The sequence below is a fragment of the Gymnoscopelus braueri genome (genome assembly GCF_963280865.1).
Source record: "Gymnoscopelus braueri genome assembly, chromosome: 5".
NCBI classification, from domain to species: domain Eukaryota; kingdom Metazoa; phylum Chordata; class Actinopteri; order Myctophiformes; family Myctophidae; genus Gymnoscopelus; species Gymnoscopelus braueri.
In genome coordinates, this window is record NC_137606.1 from 23,569,465 (window position 1) to 23,590,115 (window position 20,651).

The following is a 20,651-nucleotide window of genomic DNA, read 5'->3' on the forward strand; positions in this document are numbered from 1 at the left end:
TGCAACATTACCATCTTGTCTTATTTGTGCCTACCCTGCTAACTAAAGTCTTCAGAATGAATGTGATACATATGGTGATGAGGGCCTAAAGAATTGTTGCTAACATGGTGCCTCATCTTAAGTCCATAATTGTATGCCTAACTACCAACATCTCTCATCTCATCTCAACAGCAGTTTCCTTGTAAACACTATCACTACTAATAGGAAACAAACTGTTCACAAACATCAGCAACCGTCAGTTTTGATACTCTTTAAAGGGAAAATCCAGCCTAAAAAAGAATTGGCATTCTGCTATTCCAATGATATTGGCCAGCTAAGTAAATATTTACAAACAGACAACATGTCTCCCTATAAGATGGAAATCAAAGCATGATTTGAATGTTGTATTATTTTAGCTACAGTGATGTCATGCCCTAGTATGTTCGAATGTAGGGGAAAGGAATCTATGTAACGCATGCGTTGGAGCAGCAAACAAAGAAAACAAAGTAACTTATTCATTTTTCATAAGATGGTGGATGTCGCAGGTCCCTGCACTACAATACATAGTTTTGCACTAGAACAGAAAAAGATATCACTGTATACGGTCCATCTAAAAAATGCAATGCTGATACCTGTGTTGTTTAAATCTCGAAGACGATGGCAGATATACGACCCCAAATACCCATATGTTTGTCTCAACCATGTTAGGTGGCAAATCCTGGAGCTGCTCCATTTTTGGTGAATAATGGAACAACTCATTAACCTACACTCCTTGAATAGCACCAACAATGTAGCATTGATTTTACTGTAAAATATGTCAGCACTTTTTTCATCACTTTTGTGCTAGCTAGGACAATGCTGACAAGCATAAATAGCCTCAATGCTACCTAGTTAATAGATGAAGGACATGTGAAACTATCGTTTCATGAGGCTATAGATTGTGACTTGATCGATTCAAGATGGGGGTTTATAACCAGTGTAGTAGCCTACACACCACTGAACAGATCCTTGCCTTCGGCATATGCAGACAGTATCAAAAGAATCTTCCCAGACTTTGGATGCAGTCCAGAATTGCATTAGCCAGACTACTGATTTGCAGTCTGTTTGTAGATATCATAGAGTGGATTTTCCCTTTAGTTTACACTAGAAATGTAAAGGACTGGTAATCTGGCATGTTTAATCGAATGACTACAACTCACAGTATAATTGACACTACTGCTGACCAGTGACCAAAGCATAATGTGACTTGTTTGGTTTGTGTGGAAGCCACTGGATTCCATTGATTTCAGTAACCAGTATGAAAATATACTTGCAGACTTAAAACTGAAGCACAGTTGGAAAGTTGTATAGATTGATTGATTATACGAACAAAAGTCCATTCCTTATTAGCCACATAATGTTTATATAATAATTATTCAGGTAAGTTTGTTCATGTTAAATGACTTACGAATGAATGTAAATTCCCCAAATGTGACATGTCATGGAATAATGGGTAATGTAATTATTTCTCTCTACTCATTAGCGCCTCCATTTGTTATGTGAGCCAGCCGACCTGCTGACCCAGAAGACAAATGCTCTGCTGCACCACATGACCTCAGAAGCAGAGATGGAAGCGAGAGATGGAAAGGGAGAAGCTGATGAAAGTCTTGTGATTCCTGTGTGTACAGAAATCCTGGATTAATTGTTTAATGATTGTCGCTGTGCCATGTGCCAAAGCAATTTCCATGTATACGTAACTGCATAATGGCAGTAAGGTGATTCTGATGAAAAGGTTAACTTGACCTAGAAGCCACAGTAGTTATTTTGGGTGTAATATCATTTTATGAGATTATATTTTATTTTTCACGGATTAAAGCAACCTCTTTTTGAGCAGATAAATTGTAATCTTATTTATCTATTAGCAACTGATTGTCATCTGTGAGCATTTTTGACTGGAAGAGGAAAGGAGAAAAACTTGTTTTTTTTGCAAAAACATTTTTTTATCCAACATGAGATAATAGCCCAGTTAGACTCTTCACATACTATGTCAGAGCTTAAATCGACATGTACATATAAAATAAATAAATGCATAATCGTGTTGTAAAGTATAAGGTTAGAACTAGCATTTGCAAGCATTGCTAACCAAATGCTCAGTTTCCATCCAAACATTGTGAAATCGTGGTAAAATCCGCTATTTCTACCCTATAGTTTTGAAAGGTAGGCTATCACTAGTCTGTTGGCTTGTGTCTAATGTAAATCTCAAATAAAGATGTATAAACAATCATATTTTGTTAAAACTGCTGTTAAAATGTATCTATTTTAGTCCTCCTGGTCACTGGAACCAGCCGGTTCCAGCAGGGGTCAGTGCCGAACGTTTGGTCTCAGAGAGCATACAGAACAAAAAGAGCCTTTGGAAATGCATCCCCGCTATGCATGATGGGATAGATAGCCCAGTAGTACTATCTCTGTATGAGAGCCATTGAAGTGGTGTTTTTTCTACTTAAGAGATTTAACTTGACTTCAGTTCTATAAGCTATAGTTTCGAAACTATTCACTCAATCTTATTAACTAAGATTAGCTATGATTCCGTGCTTTCATATGACATGAAAAAATGAAAATGAAAAGATGCTAGATGACTGTCTCCCAGTCAAATTTGGTTGATAGCTTAGATTTCATTAGGCAGTTTAGTGGGGAACAATGGGAGGGCTATTTGCATAAGTGTTCTGTCAATTGATTAACACTGTGAATTTCATTATTGTCTCCGCCAGACCGAAAGGGATGGCGAGAGTATGTTTTACCCCTTGTCCGTCCATCTGTGTGTCCGTGTGTCCATCTGTCTGTGAGCAGCTAATCTCCGGCACCATTGGCCCGGTCGCTGCGAAACTGTGCACACACTCCCTGGATGCCAATTCAGAACTTCTGTCCCAATTTTTTTACATAGGCCTGTTATCATCATCATCATTCGAGTGCCCTCGAGATCTGCGACACAAGCTGCTTCCACTGGTCTCTGTTGCTCATTGCCACCCCAAGTTCCTGTTATAGCGCCACCAGGAAGCCGATTTGTGCAAAACCCATTTTTTTATATTACTCCTACAGATTGTATCCAAACATCACGCAAATCAGTACACAGTATCTCTATAGTCATGTAATCAACACAGATCTGTTTGATTTTCCATATTCCATCTTGATTGGCTAAGGTTGGCTTCCAAAGTTTGCAGTATTGGTCCGTTTTGAACAAAATGCCTCAAATCATGAACGCAGCTTGCGATTTCCGTGAAATTTCACAGCACAGTCCCACTAGGCCGAGAAAGAAATGCCACTTGAAAATGTTCAAATCCGCTTCATGTTGGCGCTATAACAGGCTGATTTGCGTTTTTAACTAAAACTGCACCGATCTGCGTGAAACTTTGCACGCAATGTATTTTTCACATTTGCCCTTTATAGCGCCACCAGGAGGCCGACTTATGTAAAACACATGTTTTGATATTAAGCCTTCAGATAATCGGTACACATGATCTCTATAGTCATGTGATCAAGATGGATCTGTTCGAACATTGCTGGCCCACAATAACCTACCTGACCTGGCGGAGACCTGTGCTCCGAGGAGCACTTTTTCTAGTTCTTTACAATGTATTACTTATTATTACTCTCTTGTAAGTGATCTAAGTACAGTAAAATACTCTTATGGATATTGCACTGTAGATACAAAATCTGTTACAATCATGTCCTCTGTCCTGTGCGTCCCCCTTTCCCTGTCAGTTGTGCCCTGTTGTGACTTCGCCCAGTGTGTTTTCCCTCTTGAACTCCTCCCTCCCTCCCCTCTCCTCTATCGACGCTGATTATCGATGCTCGGAAACCACCAACGCCTCAGAAACTGACTTTCACAAAGGTATGTCACACGCTCTAAAAAAGATACTCGCCTCACATTGCTCCATCAAGATAAATAAAGGATACAAATTATAGACACAATGGGCTACGTATCATCTTTTCAAAATCAAGAGGGGTTTATTTAATCCTTTCAGAACCTGTTGGAGATGGTGTGAATGGTGATAAAACAGCATGTTTTTTTTTTTCTTTTTTTTCAAAAACATTGTAATGTCTGTATACTGTATGTCTGTATACTGTATATCAGCAGTCAACAGGCATTGATGAGACATGCAGATAAATATGGTGAGGTAGCTTTGAAAGGCTCTTATCAAGATAAACATTATTCTAAAGTTGTATAGTGGGGGTCCATGCTTTGTCTCTCTCTCGGCTTGGTCTGAAAAGAAATTGAAGACCATTATTGTTGTTTAATTTGAAATGGGGTATTCTGAATGGGGCCAAGACGCAGTGCTATTGTCCGTGCGTTAAGCGGTGAGAGCAAAAGAGAAAGAAACCTCACATTGAAAGGAGACATGTCCAACTGCAGGCATGGCCGTCATAACCCCTGTAGCCTCTATCTAATTATGTGACTGTTTCCAATGTCCAAAACACATTGATATCTCTTGACCAAAACCAATATTATTATATTAATAATAATAGTATTCACATTCTCAGTTGCCTAAGCATCTCCCCGTTCTATCTCAGCGCAACAAGTGGACACATCGGTATGTTTCACACATTTCACCCAAAATATCTGATCTCCAAGCAGTGGCATAATTTGCCTAGGGTTGCTGGGTTATGATAACCCATACATGGGACTTCCACGCAAGGGGGCCATCCAGGAGGGGATTAATTAATTAATTTAAGTTTATTAATTTATGTTTTTAATAAATAAGAATAGCCGCCCATATTACGCAGTAAGGGCATCTGCTATTATATTTATTTTGGTTGTCTCCACAGCCGTTGGAGCTCTCCTTGATTACTCCCTTCTCCAACATCTCATTCAGCAAGGTCTTCATCTCCCGGTACATGGAGGGCGGCAGCGGCCGGTGCCTCTCCCGGATAGGTGCAGCTTCTCCGGTCGGTATCTGGTGCTGCACGACGTCCGTCGGTCCGAAATCCTCGTCATGGATGGCGAACACCTTCTTCCACCTGCATAACATCTCGTGCAGTTCCCGCTTCTGCGCCTCAGGTAGGTCATCACGCTCCGTTAATATCTCCATCTCTTCTGGCAGGGTCTTCAATGGTCCATCATCTTCCACGCTGATTAGGGCCACCTCCACAGCTCCATCAGTCCCTAGGGACAGGCTCAGGTCCCTGCTGCCTCGGACATCGGCCTCTTCCACCGGGTACAGCTTCCCCAGTTTCTGGTGGCGGTCCAGGACCAGGCTATACGCGTGTGGGTTACAGACTTGTATGGGGACTCGTCCGTGGCGCACCGTGACGAGGGCACGGGCCACTCCCAGATCCTTCCCGTCCGGCAAGGCCTCCATCAGGGCCTCGTAGTCCTCTCCGTTTGGTCCTCTCCAAGCGCGGCCCCAGATCATCACTTCACTCTGCGCGGGGATTCGAATCCTCCGTCGGCCGACAGGCCACACATAACCCACGGATCCATCTTCGTTCGTCACTGCCTCCACTCGTCTGCAGGTGGCGAATGCGTCCCTCCATAACGTCCTTCCCTGCTGACGTGGAAACACAGGCCTCCCAGGCCATTTAAAGAGTGCATGCCATACAGCGTTTACGACATTCATCCCGATAATCAGTGGTTGAGTACAATGTTCATCCTTAACTATTACGACCCCCCTCCCTGGTATCTCCATTCCCTCCAGTTCTGGGTCAAGTATGGCATAGCCAGTATACGGTAAGTCAAGACCATTAGCTGCGCGTAATTTAAAAACAAGGGGCCCGCTTCCCAATGTCAGATGGGAGAATTTTTCATCAAATAAGCTTTGCTGCATTAACGTGACCTGAGACCCAGTATCCAGTAACCCCCTCAATTGGACCCCTCCCATGGTGATCCCAATCGTCGGACAGTCCCCAATAAACACTTCATTAGCCCTTGATCTGGCGAGTGAGCGCTGCACCCCTGTCTCCCGGACCTCGGCGACAGGGCGTACTAGTTTAAATGGCTTGTATCGGATTTACAAAATCGGGCGATATGCCCGGGTTGCCTACAAAACCTACATATCGGCCTACCTCCCTCATCCCACTCGTTGCGTTGGTAAGGCGCCTGGCGTCGTTCAGGTGGGGGCAAAGCGCGAGGTCGTATATCGGTGGTGTTGGGTCGAAGGAGCGGTCTGATCTCTTTCATTAGCTCCTGCCCCTGCATTTGCGATTTGACATCCTCCATAATCTCTTGTTTCAGTTTTTCCCTCCATGCAGGCTCCTGTGGGGTTTTGGGGGCAGAAACAGGGTTAACAGCATGGCACAAGATTTCAGCAGCTCCATCTCTTCTATGTTCAGTGTCTAACAAGAAGGCCTCGTCTCGTAAGGCGGCGAAATCTTCTGTCAGGTTTCGACGGGCATATATTCTTAAGGCTTGGCCCAGAGGACCCTCAGACAACCCCACTAGTAACTGTTCTCGCAGAACGGCATCGGAGGGAGCGGTATCTGGGTCGAGCCGCCGCAGCCCGCAGAACAACTCTCTAAGCCTCAAAATATAAGCCTGCACACTTTCGCCTGTGCGCTGCGCACAGCCATAGAACGAGGCACGAGCCTGGGAAACAGAAATAGTCGCTTTATACAAGGTGTCTAAATATTTAAAGATTTTTGCAACTGTGTTTCGGTCTTCCTCATCAACCACACTAATTTGTCGTTTGGCCTCATCAGTGAGTGTTTTTACTACAATAGCAACTTTTTTTCCTTCTGTTAGTTCCTGAGTGCTCAATAATCCTTTAATCTGTTCTTTCCATTCCTTGTATTTCTCCTCACCCTCTGTACCTGCGAATTTCGGCAACCATGGGGCCCCTGGATACACTGGCATCATCATCATCTTTACTCCGTTAAACAAAAACTAAAAAACTAAAAGCAGCAAAATAGCAAGTTCAGTACAGTTTCTCTTTAGGGATTGTTTTGTGTTGTTCTCTACCCAGTCCTGCCGCGCTACGCCAAATATGTGACGGTGGCCAGGTTGTCACATTTGACTTGCCAGTATAAAACAATGGCACCTTTTACTCTCTCTTAATACATAGTTTTGCGTTAAACTCACAACAATAAAAATATCAATTGCACAATAAAGTGCGGGGTGCGTAATTATTGTGAGAATACATTTTATCAGTACTGCAAACGACTACGCCACCTTTTTGTAAAGAGGTAAGGTCCTCTATAACACTTCCTTTTCTTTTCAGGCTATTCACAGGTTCGAGTTTACCCAGGTAAGTGTAAAACACTATTGAATGAGAACAACACTTTGTAAAATATCCCTTTGAGAAGACTGGACAGAAACAGGTTTGTATAAAAAGGTAAGTTAACTTTATTGTCCTAATAAAACGGCATCTGTGCCATAAAACCATTCAACAAAAACAACATAAAAAGAACACTATACTAATAAAACCCTCAACCTCCTATGGCGCCCACTAACTAACTAAAATACAAAACACAGGTCACTTTCAACAATAAAGGCATGAATCACGGACGGGGCTTGTGCAAACTTAGCAAATATAAATATAGCAATCAAGTGTCTACTACTACTGAACCAGTAAAGTGACAGGTGCTAATTTAAAGTGCTATATACTCATCACGGTTCAAGTGCAAGAGGTGGGAATGTCCATATAGGGGTGTAAGGAAAGGGGTTAGGCCAGGAATCTCCGTCTCTTCTTTTCTTCGTATGCGCCGTCTGCAATCATAGAAACTAGAACCAGTTCATCTGTTCAATGTAGCTTGCTATGAGGTTTAGGACCGTGGTTTTATAAAGATAACGTTGCATAGAAAGTTACTTACTCGCGAGCCAGACAATGTCTGGCTGTGAGTGTGTAGAGCGTGCAACGTTTATCGCCACTGGCCCGTCTCGTCTGGCTCCTTGGTTCCGTCCGTCTGGCTCTCGTCTCACTTTTCCTCCCCGTCACTCGTCTGTCGCTGCGGCTTCTTGTCACTGGGAAGCGGGCACGTCTCAGCTCACCGTCCGCTGCTTGTGGCTGGCGTGTTCGCTAAGTTACTTATCCTCCACCTCTGCTCCGTGGCTCCTCTGTTCTGTGCACAACCTGCTCCCTTGGCTGTCACTGTCACACTGCCTGTCTTTTCCTGTGTGTTCCTGTCTGTCATTCAAGTGGCCCGCGCTCACTTTTGTACTGGGTGAACCACACCCTACTCCGTTCTCATTCGCTTCTCAGACAGCGTGATCTGGGGACATTGGCTGGCTGGAGTGACACGGTCAATATCATGCAGCCTATCATACAGTTCAATGTTAAGTGGCTGAGGGACCGTGGGAAAATACATTGCAATGTTAAAACACTCAGTGGGAGAATTACAGGGAACACATTTAAGATGATGATTGTTTAAGTGTAGTATACAGGTTTTACGCATCAATAAAATAATTCAAAAAATATTGCACACTCATTTCTGACCGTGTCACAAGAGCGTTGAATGTTGTATCCCAAACGTGAAGCATATAGGAAGGTACTGTGGCTTAGCTGGTGAAAGTGCCTGTCTTGTAAACAGGAGACCCTGGGTTCAAATCCCAGCAGTACCTCTAAAATCAAGTTCTAAATCACAATGGCCCTCATTTATCAACGCAGCGTATAAACCGTCTTATATTTTTCCATATATTCGGCCGTACACCAACGTCGAAGTCACATTTATCTACACAGCTGATCCGAGCGTACATTTGGTCCCAGGCTTGATAAATGTCACGGCTGAATTCAATCTGGCATGCCTTTAAATATTCTAGTTTCTGGGGACTCGCCCTCCTTTTTGCGACAATGGCGTCTCGCGGTACGGCAAAAAAAATAAACTATTCTGAGGTTGATGTGCTAACTACTGAGGTTGAGAAGAACCGTAGCGTTTTATTTGGAAGCCTTAAAAGTGGCATAAGAACTACTCTGAAAACGAAGGTCTGGAACAAAATTGCCGAAAATGTCAACAGCGTGGCATTGGACCGTAGGACACCAGCAGAGGTTTGATATTCTATTTCAATATAGATGTTAACATTAAATAAATAAATACATGCCATGCCATATCCTATAGCCTACAATATTTATATTGTAGGCTATAGGATAATATAATAATATAATCCAAAATATAATCCAAAATAATAATATAAAAGCGCTAATTTGGTCTATACCGTTCAGGTCAAGAAGAAATGGTCTGATTTAAAAATGAATACAAAAAAGCGGGTGGCAGCACTGAGGAAGAGTCAGCTGCTAACCGGTGGTGGTCAAGTAAGTTGATATGACATTGTTTACTTGAGACAAGGCAACAGGTTGATTAAACGCTATAGCCTATATATAGATCGGGAGCTTATTTCCATTCTGATCCTCTGACCAGACTGATCCTGACTTATATATATAATAAACTAAATGTAATTAAAGCTCATAATGTAATAAACTAAATGTAATAAAAGCTCATAATGTAATAAACTAAATGTAATAAAAGCTCATAATGTAATAAACTAAATGTAATAAAAGCTCATAATGTAATAATCAGCTCATAATGTAATAAGATCATGAGCCCATAATGTAATAATTATTATTGTGGCCTCCTGGTGGCGCTTTAATAGGCCAATGTGAAAAGGGTGCCATTTCTTCTTAGGCCTTTCAATTGGACACTGCATTCATGATTTGAGGCATTTTGTTCCAAAAATGTGTTTTGCTAAATTAGACCTGCTGGTGGCGCTATAACAGGCCAATGTGAAAAGGGTGGCATTTCTTCCTCGGCCTAGTGGGAAGGTGTGCGCACAATTTAACGGCAATCGCACGCTCCGTTGATGATTTGAGGCATTTTGTTGAAAACGAACCAATCCTGCAAACTTTGGAAGCCAATCTTAGCCAATCAGGATAGAATATAAAAAATCGGAGAGATCCGTGTTGATCACATGACTATATAGATACTGTGTACCGATTTGCGTGAGGTTTGGACAAAATCTGTAGGAGTGTTATCCAAAAATGTGTTTTGCACAAATCGGCCTCCTGGTGGCGCTATAACAGGAAAATCTGAAAAATTGCCGGAGATTAGCTGTTCACAGACACACGGACGGACGGACGGACGGACGGACGGACAGGGGTAAAACATACTCCCTCGCCATGCCTTTCGGCCTGGCGGAGACAATAACGGCTCAAATTGTTGTTTCCTGGCAAGTATGATGGTCAGTATCATGGTCGGTATAATGTCAGTATCATGTACGTATCATGGTCAGTATCATGGTCTGTAGAATGTCAGTATCATGGTCAGTATCATGTCAGTATCATGTCAGTATCATGGTCAGTATCATGGTCAGTATCATGTCAATATCATGACAGTATTATGGTCAGTTTAATGTCAGTATCATGGTCAGTATCATGGGTTAGACACCTTGTATAAAGCGACTATTTCTGTTTCCCAGGCTCGTTCCTCGTTCTATGGCTGTGCGCAGCGCACAGGCGAAAGTGTGCAGGCTTATATTTTGAGGCTTAGAGAGTTGTTCTGCGGGCTGCGGCGGCTCGACCCAGACACCGCTCCCTCCGATGCCGTTCTGCGAGAACAGTTACTAGTGGGGTTGTCTGAGGGTCCTCTGGGCCAAGCCTTAAGAATATATGCCCGTCGAAACCCGACTGAAGATTTCGCCGCCTTACGAGACGAGGCCTTCTTGTTAGACACTGAACATAGAAGAGATGGAGCTGCTGAAATCTTGTGCCATGCTGTTAACCCTGTTTCTGCCCCCAAAACCCCACAGGAGCCTGCATGGAGGGAAAAACTGAAACAAGAGATTATGGAGGATGTCAAATCGCAAATGCAGGGGTTTACGCAGGAGCTAATGAAAGAGATCAGACCGCTCCTTCGACCCAACACCACCGATATACGACCTCGCAATTTGCCCCCACCTGAACGACGCCAGGCGCCTTACCAACGCAACGAGTGGGATGAGGGAGGTAGGCCGATATGTAGGTTTTGTAGGCAACCCGGGCATATCGCCCGATTTTGTAAATCCGATCCAAGCCATTTAAACTAGTACGCCCTGTCGCCGAGGTCCGGGAGACAGGGGTGCAGCGCTCACTCGCCAGATCAAGGGCTAATGAAGTGTTTATTGGGGACTGTCCGACGATTGGGATCACCATGGGAGGGGTCCAATTGAGGGGGTTACTGGATACTGGGTCTCAGGTCACGTTAATGCAGCAAAGCTTATTTGATGAAAAATTCTCCCATCTGACATTGGGAAGCGGGCCCCTTGTTTTTAAATTACGTGCAGCTAATGGTCTTGACTAATTATTACGCGCAGCTAATGGTATACTGGCTATGCCATACTTGACCTAGAACTGGAGGGAATGGAGATACCAGGGAGGGGGGTCGTAATAGTTAAGGATGAACATTGTACTCAACCACTGATTATCGGGATGAATGTCGTAAACGCTGTATGGCATGCACTCTTTAAATGGCCTGGGAGGCCTGTTTTTCCACGTCAGCAGGGAAGGACGTTATGGAGGGACGCATTCGCCACCTGCAGACGAGTGGAGGCAGTGACGAACGAAGATGGATCCGTGGGTTATGTGTGGCCTGTCGGCCGACGGAGGATTCGAATCCCCGCGCAGAGTGAAGTGATGATCTGGGGCCGCGCTTGGAGAGGACCAAACGGAGAGGACTACGAGGCCCTGATGGAGGCCTTGCCAGACGGGAAGGATCTGGGAGTGGCCCGTGCCCTCGTCACGGTGCGCCACGGACGAGTCCCCATACGAGTCTGTAACCCACACGCGTATAGCCTGGTCCTGGACCGCCACCAGAAACTGGGGAAGCTGTACCCGGTGGAAGAGGCCGATGTCCGAGGCAGCAGGGACCTGAGCCTGTCCCTAGGGACTGATGGAGCTGTGGAGGTGGCCCTAATCAGCGTGGAAGATGATGGACCATTGAAGACCCTGCCAGAAGAGATGGAGATATTAACGGAGCGTGATGACCTACCTGAGGCGCAGAAGCGGGAACTGCACGAGATGTTATGCAGGTGGAAGAAGGTGTTCGCCATCCATGACGAGGATTTCGGACCGACGGACGTCGTGCAGCACCAGATACCGACCGGAGAAGCTGCACCTATCCGGGAGAGGCACCGGCCGCTGCCGCCCTCCATGTACCGGTAGATGAAGACCTTGCTGAATGAGATGTTGGAGAAGGGAGTAATCAAGGAGAGCTGCAGTCCATGGACGGCACCTATCGTACTGGTCAAGAAGAAAGACGGCAGCTGGAGGTTCTGTGTCGATTACAGGACGCTCAACGCCGTGACACACAAAGACGCTTTCCCCCTACCCCGAATAGAAGAGACGCTCACCAGCCTGACTAAGGCGCAGTGGTTCTCCACGCTGGACCTGGCCAGTGGGTACTGGCAAGTGGGAATGGATCCCCGGGACCGGGAGAAGACCGCCTTTACGACCCCCCTGGGGCTATTCGAGTTTCAACGTATGCCGTTCGGGCTTTGCAATGCCCCCGCGACCTTCCAGAGGCTGATGCAGCAGTGTCTAAGTGGTCAGGTGACAGAATCCTTGTTGGTGTATCTTGATGACATTATAGTATACTCACCTGACTTCTCTTCTCATCTGCAGCACCTCGAACTCGTTTTCCAACGGCTGTGGAGACAACCAAAATAAATATAATAGCAGATGCCCTTACTGCGTAATATGGGCGGCTATTCTTATTTATTAAAAACATAAATTAATAAACTTTAATTCATTAATTAATCCCCTCCTGGATGGCCCCCTTGCGTGGAAGTCCCATGTATGGGTTATCATAACCCAGCAACCATAGGCAAATTATGCCACTGCTTGGAGATCAGATATTTTGTGTGAAATGTGTGAAACATACGGATGTGTCCACTTGTTGCGCTGAGATAGAACCTGGAGATGCTTAGGCAACTGAGAATGTGAATACTATTATTATTAATATAATAATATTGGTTTGTCAAGAGATATCAACGTGTTTTGGACATTGGAAACAGTCACATAATTAGATAGAGGCTACAGGGGTTATGACGGCCATGCCTGCAGTTGGACATGTCTCCTTTCAATGTGAGGTTTCTTTCTCTTTTGCTCTCACCGCTTAACGCACAGACAATAGCACTGCGTCTTGGCCCCCATTCAGAATACCCCATTTCAAATTAAACAACAATAATGGTCTTCAATTTCTTTTCAGACCAAGCCGAGAGAGAGACAAAGCATGGACCCTCACTATACAACTTTAGAATAATGTTTATCTTGATAAGAGCCTTTCAAAGCCACCTCACCCTATTTATCTTTATGTCTCATCAATGCCTGTTGACTGCTGATATACAGTATACAGACATACAGTATACAGACATTACAATGTTTGGAAAAAAAAACCAAAAAAAAAACATGCTGTTTTACCACCATTCACCATTCACACCATCTCCAACAGGTTCTGAAAGGATTAAATAAACCCCTCTTGATTTTGAAAAGATGATACGTAGCTCTTTCTTAGCCCATTGTGTCTATAATTTGTATCCTTTATTTATCTTGATGGAGCAATGTGAGGCGAGTATCTTTTTTAGAGCGTGTGACATACCTTTGTGAAAGTCAGTTTCTGAGGCGTTGGTGGTTCCGAGCATCGATAAATCAGCGTCGATAGAGGAGAGGGGAGGGAGGGAGGAGTTCAAGAGGGAAAACACACTGGGCAAAGTCACAACAGGCTACAACTGACAGGGAAAGGGGGACGCACAGGACAGAGGACATGATTGTAACAGATTTTGTATCTACAGTGCAATATCCATAAGAGTATTTTACTGTACTTAGATCACTTACAAGAGAGTAATAATAAGTAATAAATTGTAAAGAACTAGAAAAAGTCTCCACCAGGTCTCCGCCAGGTCAGGTAGGTTATTGTGGGCCAGCAATGTTCGAACAGATCCATCTTGATCACATGACTATAGAGATCATGTGTACCGATTTGCGTGAAATTTGGATAAAATCTGAAGGCTTAATATCAAAACATGTGTTTTACATAAGTCGGCCTCCTGGTGGCGCTATAAAAGGCAAATGTGAAAAATACATTGCGTGCAAAGTTTCACGCAGATCGGTGCAGTTTTAGTTAAAAACGCAAATCAGCCTGTTATAGCGCCAACATGAAGCGGATTTGAACATTTTCAAGTGGCATTTCTTTCTCGGCCTAGTGGGAATGTGCTGTGAAATTTCACGGAAATCGCAAGCTGCGTTCATGATTCGAGGCATTTTGTTCAAAACGGACCAATACTGCAAACTTTGGAAGCCAACCTTAGCCAATCAAGATGGAATATGGAAAATCAAACAGCTCTGTGTTGATTACATGACTATAGAGATACTGTGTACTGATTTGCGTGATGTTTGGATAAAATCTGTAGGAGTAATATTAAAAAATGGGTTTTGCACAAATCGGCTTCCTGGTGGCGCTATAACAGGCCTATGTAAAAAAATTGGGACAGAAGTTCTGAATTGAAAAAAACTAAAATGAGGCAGGCAAAATTGGCACATAGACAGCATCTAGAGGATGCGTTTAAAGCCAATAATCACAAAAAGGCGTGGGATACTGTGAAATCCATGACAGGAATGTCATCCCCAACCAAACCTATTGTGACAGACAATGAACTTGGCTTTGCCAATGACCTAAATACTTTCTATGCCAGATTCGAATCATTAGGTGATTCCTCTAAGTGCACTGAAATACTGAAGGCTGTAACACCTGCCCCCTCAGACAGAATTATCATCACTGAAGAGGATGTCAGGAGAGTGTTTCGGTGTACTAACACAAGGAAAGCTAATGGGCCGGATGAGTGCAGTGCTTTTCTCCTCAAAAACTTTGCATCTGAGTTGGCTCCTGTGTGGCAACCAATATTTCAAACCTCTGTAGATACACACATAATTCCTCTGTGTTGGAAAACCTCGCACATAAAACCACTACCCAAAATCCGATGTCCAAAAGAACATAAGGATTATAGACCCATAGCTCTCACTTCAGTGACCATGAAATCACTGGAAAGAATACTGTTGCAACATCTTGTAAGTATAACTAAAGACAAATTTGACCCCTGTCAGTTTGCTTATAAGAAAGGTTGCGGTACAGAGGACGCGGTTGTCACACTGGTCCACTTCATTACAAAACACCTAGATAAGTCTAACAAGAATCATGCAAGGGTGCTGTTCTTAGACTTCTCTTCAGCCTTCAATACAATACAGTCTGATATTCTGGTGACAAAGATGGTACAGTTGGAACTGAATCCATACTTAATTCACTGGTATGCTTCCTTCCTTACGAACAGAGTACAGAGGGTGAAAGTGAACAAAACCCTCTCCTCAGCATTAACTACTAATGTTGGTGCTCCCCAGGGTTGTGTAAGCTCAGCTGTACTTTTCACCCTTTATACTGACAGCTGTCGTACTGAGGAATGTCTGTCTGAATGTCGCACTGACAAACCAGACCAATACATTCTAAAGTACTCTGATGATACAGTTTTGATTTCTCTTTTGGATAGTTCCAGTGATCCTGGACTGCACCAACACAGAGTAAATAAGGTGGTGGAGTGGAGTGATAACAACGCTCTTATCATTAACACAAAAAAGACAGAGGAGATTGTTTTTGGTGCCCCACTAGAGATACACAGATCCCCCATTACTATTCATAGTGAACAGATCAACCAGGTATGTTCGTATACATACCTAGGAGTAGTAATTGACCACCTTCTGTCATGGAAAGACCAGATTGAATCAGTGGGTAAGAAGACAAAGCAAAGAGTCTATTTCCTTCGCCGCCTGAGATCTTTTGGTGCTAGTAGACAGATTCTTCTTTTGTTTTTCACTTCTGTTATTATGAGTGTTCTGCAGTACTGTAGTACCACCTGGTATGGATGTCTGTCTGTAGCCTTAAAGTCACAACTGCTGCAGCAACTGAACATTTGTTCAAAGATTGTTGGACAACCACTTCAGAGGCTCTATACATCTACGTATAATGACAGTATGATAAGGTTGGCAAGGAATATCACTTCAAACACTAGCCATGCTTTGTATGGAGAATATAGGTTGCTGCCTTCAGGAAGGAGATACAGTGTTCCTACATACAATAAGGTCAAACTGAAGAGGTCCTTTGTCCATCAGACGACATTGAGGCTTAATCAGGAGTTGTAGGCTTGGGGTAGGCTGAGAGGTGGACATTGCTCTTGTCTTTGTATGTCTTTATGTATGTATTTTGTTTTGTTTTGTTTTCTTGTGTCATGTCAAATGTGTGTACTGTTTATTGTTTATTGTTGCATACATGGCTGCTGGGTCGCAAGACAAATTTCAGTGTGAACTGACAATAAAGTATTATCGTATCGTATCGTATCGTATTATCGTATCGTAATTGGCATCCAGGGAGTGTCGAGTGTGTGTGCACAGTTTCGCAGCGACCGGGCCAATGGTGCCGGAGATTAGCTGCTCACAGACAGATGGACACACGGACACACGGACACACGGATGGACGGACAAGGGGTAAAACATACTCTCGCCATCCCTTTCGGTCTGGCGGAGACAATAATGAAATTCACAGTGTTAATCAATTGACAGAACACTTATGCAAATAGCCCTCCCATTGTTCCCCACTAAACTGCCTAATGAAATCTAAGCTATCAACCAAATTTGACTGGGAGACAGTCATCTAGCATCTTTTCATTTTCATTTTTTCATGTCATATGAAAGCACGGAATCATAGCTAATCTTAGTTAATAAGATTGAGTGAATAGTTTTGAAACTATAGCTTATAGAACTGAAGTCAAGTTAAATCTCTTAAGTAGAAAAAACACCACTTCAATGGCTCTCATTCAGAGATAGTACTACTGGGCTATCTATCCCATCATGCATAGTGGGGAATGGGGATGCATTTCCAAAGGCTCTCTTTGTTCTGTGCTCTTTATGCTCTCTGAGACCAAATGTTCGGCACTGCCCCCTGCTGGAACCGGCTGGTTCCAGTGACCAGGAGGACTAAAATAGATACATTTTAACAACAGTTTTAACAAAATATGATTGTTTATACATCTTTATTTGAGATTTACATTAGACACAAGCCAACAGACTAGTGATAGCCTACCTTTCAAAACTATAGGGTAGAAATAGCGGATTTTACCACGATTTCACAATGTTTGGATGGAAACTGAGCATTTGGTTAGCAATGCTAGCAAATGCTAGTTCTAACCTTATACTTTACAACACGATTATGCATTTATTTATTTCATATGTACATGTCGATTTAAGCTCTGACATAGTATGTGAAGAGTCTAACTGGGCTATTATCTCATGTTGGATAAAAAAAAAAAATTGCAAAAAAAACAAGTTTTTCTCCTTTCCTCTTCCAGTCAAAAATGCTCACAGATGACAATCAGTTGCTAATAGATAAATAAGATTACAATTTATCTGCTCAAAAAGAGGTTGCTTTAATCCGTGAAAAATAAAATATAATCTCATAAAATGATATTACACCCAAAATAACTACTGTGGCTTCTAGGTCAAGTTAACCTTTTCATCAGAATCACCTTACTGCCATTATGCAGTTACGTATACATGGAAATTGCTTTGGCACATGGCACAGCGACAATCATTAAACAATTAATCCAGGATTTCTGTACACACAGGAATCACAAGACTTTCATCAGCTTCTCCCTTTCCATCTCTCGCTTCCATCTCTGCTTCTGAGGTCATGTGGTGCAGCAGAGCATTTGTCTTCTGGGTCAGCAGGTCGGCTGGCTCACATAACAAATGGAGGCGCTAATGAGTAGAGAGAAATAATTACATTACCCATTATTCCATGACATGTCACATTTGGGGAATTTACATTCATTCGTAAGTCATTTAACATGAACAAACTTACCTGAATAATTATTATATAAACATTATGTGGCTAATAAGGAATGGACTTTTGTTCGTATAATCAATCAATCTATACAACTTTCCAACTGTGCTTCAGTTTTAAGTCTGCAAGTATATTTTCATACTGGTTACTGAAATCAATGGAATCCAGTGGCTTCCACACAAACCAAACGAGTCACATTATGCTTTGGTCACTGGTCAGCAGTAGTGTCAATTATACTGTGAGTTGTAGTCATTCGATTAAACATGCCAGATTACCAGTCCTTTACATTTCTAGTGTAAACTAAAGGGAAAATCCACTCTATGATATCTACAAACAGACTGCAAATCAGTAGTCTGGCTAATGCAATTCTGGACTGCATCCAAAGTCTGGGAAGATTCTTTTGATACTGTCTGCATATGCCGAAGGCAAGGATCTGTTCAGTGGTGTGTAGGCTACTACACTGGTTATAAACCCCCATCTTGAATCGATCAAGTCACAATCTATAGCCTCATGAAACGATAGTTTCACATGTCCTTCATCTATTAACTAGGTAGCATTGAGGCTATTTATGCTTGTCAGCATTGTCCTAGCTAGCACAAAAGTGATGAAAAAAGTGCTGACATACTTTACAGTAAAATCAATGCTACAGTGTTGGTGCTATTCAAGGAGTGTAGGTTAATTAGTTAATTTAGAGCCTTGTAGACTTTGCCTGTCTTGTCTAGGTATTGTATTTCTATGTTATGTTCTTGTTCTACTTTTCATGGTTCTATGTTCATGTCTTCCCCAGGTGTTTCATGTGTAATCAGCCCTCATGTGTTAATTAGCCTTGTTCCCCAGTCAGTCCTTGTCGTTCTTATCATGTTTGGTGTCACATCATGTTTAGTGTTGTGATTATGACGTTTTCCCTGTTATTTTTGTAATAAATCACCCAATCTTGGGTTTATAAGGCACACTGTAGATCTGATAGACACCAACAATCAGAGAGAAAAACCTGGACACAGAGAAGGAATATAGGAAATATAAAAACCAAGACCTAGACAAAGCCTCTGGAAATGTTGAAAAGATGCACAGTTGAACGGGCAGAAGAGGTAATGATGGAAGAAAGAGGACATTGGGGTAGCGAAGTGATTTTTTTTCTGTCTGTAGCGGGGTATGTTGTCGGCCTAGGCAATGTGTGGCGATTCCCATACCTCTGCTACAAAAATGGAGGAGGTAAGTCTGTTGAGAAAAACTCATTTGCCAACAGTTTTTAAATGTCTAACCCTTCATGAATTATTCAAGGTAGTGATGCTTTGTGTAATTCAGGTGCATTTCTGTTGCCATACCTGATATTTGTGGCAACATGTGGCATACCCCTGTTCCTTATTGAGACCTCCATGGGCCAGTTCACCCAGGAGGGGAGTGTCACTTGCTGGAGGAAGTTGTGTCCACTAGCAGAAGGTAATTCATAACAATAGCACCAATTTGGGACATCTACTGTGCTTCACACAGTCAAGATGAAAAGGGATTTGATGGTTTCATTGGTGGTGGTCAAGGCATAAAGGTGATGTTTTTGTCTTTAGGTCACACTGGCTATAGTAAATCCCCAAAATCACAACCCACAACCCAATCCCCAAAATCACAACCCTTTAATCAGACATTTGGATTCACAGAATCGAATAGGACATGAAAGATTATATGCTTGGTCTCATGCCAGAGGGGCTGGTCAATTACAAAGTCTAAACAGCAATAGCAAACATTTTAACAGCCTTTGACTGGTTGTTATCGTTACAACTTGAGATATACATATGTGAAAATGTATGTAATTCAATAGTATTGGAACCACAGATGGAAAATGTACTCACATTATTTACTTAAAGGGATAGTTCACCCCTAAAATGACTTTTTTTCTATTGATTAGTCACCCCATGGAGGCTTGAATTCATGGATATATATTTTAGTTTTTGTCGCATTCCTAAGCCATTAATTTGATGACCGGCAGCGGTTCCGGTAGCGGTCCTTTGTGTCTCCTACCGGAACCGCTGCCTACCGGTCCACTGGTCATCAAATCATTGGCTTAGGAATGCAACAAAAACAAAATAATATCCATGAATTGAATTCTAACATTTCTCCATGGGGTGTCTAATCCCTTTATGTAGAAGTACAGTTACTTTTGTAAAAAAACAACTTAAAAAGTTGGTTAAAAGTAGACGTACTTATTCAACTAATTACTAGTAAAAAAAAGTACAGGCTCTGAAATGTGCTTGAAGAGTAAAAGTAAAAAGTGTTTTTACCGGATGTTTCTGTGCAAAGCCAATTGTAACCTCAGCCATAATTTGAACTTTATTCAACTTAAAAGATCCCCACCAAACACTTGTCTTAAAACTGTCCCAGGATTAGATTCCAAACTGATGTGACGAATCATGCAAGTAGACCCACCTCTTGAAATCTAATACAGCAGTGGTTCTCAACCTTTTTAGACTGACTACCACCTCAGAAAATATTTGGCTATCCAAGTACCACCATTATGACTGATGTTAAAATACAGTAGCGTAGTCCTACCCCATCCTATTCAGCTATACTACAGTAGACAGGATAGCTGGGCACCTCGATGTAAAATTGGCTATTTTGTCCAAAATTATAAAAAAATTAAATTTAAATTGAAAAATGGTCATGGTAAGGTAAAGTATACATGATGTGAACATGCAGGTACATCATTATCAGAAATGATCGAATGATAGAAAGATTCAGTGGTGTAAAGTAAGTACATTTACTCAAGTACTGTACTTAAGTAAAGATTTGAGGTACTTTTACTTTACCAGAGTATTTCTAATTGTCTATACTATTACTTTTACTCCACTACATCTCAGAGGCAA

General features: G+C 42.5%; 2 protein-coding genes across 2 annotated transcripts in view; both read left to right on the forward strand.

Moving 5' to 3' along the window:
• The window catches only part of LOC308085817 (sodium- and chloride-dependent GABA transporter 2-like), a gene marked incomplete at both ends in the record, with an annotated part of 126,914 nt that extends 122,334 nt beyond the window's left edge, over nucleotides 1-4,580 (forward strand). Inside the window, 2 exons of the mRNA XM_080429127.1 lie at nucleotides 3,718-3,847; nucleotides 4,528-4,580. Coding sequence (XP_080285253.1) covers nucleotides 3,718-3,847; nucleotides 4,528-4,580 — 183 coding nt within the window. The remainder of the gene's footprint in view (nucleotides 1-3,717; nucleotides 3,848-4,527) is intronic.
• A 14,310-nt stretch (nucleotides 4,581-18,890) lies between these two features.
• The window catches only part of LOC308085818 (sodium- and chloride-dependent GABA transporter 2-like), a gene marked incomplete at both ends in the record, with an annotated part of 30,930 nt that continues 29,169 nt past the window's right edge, over nucleotides 18,891-20,651 (forward strand). Inside the window, 2 exons of the mRNA XM_080429128.1 lie at nucleotides 18,891-19,008; nucleotides 19,102-19,236. Coding sequence (XP_080285254.1) covers nucleotides 18,891-19,008; nucleotides 19,102-19,236 — 253 coding nt within the window. The remainder of the gene's footprint in view (nucleotides 19,009-19,101; nucleotides 19,237-20,651) is intronic.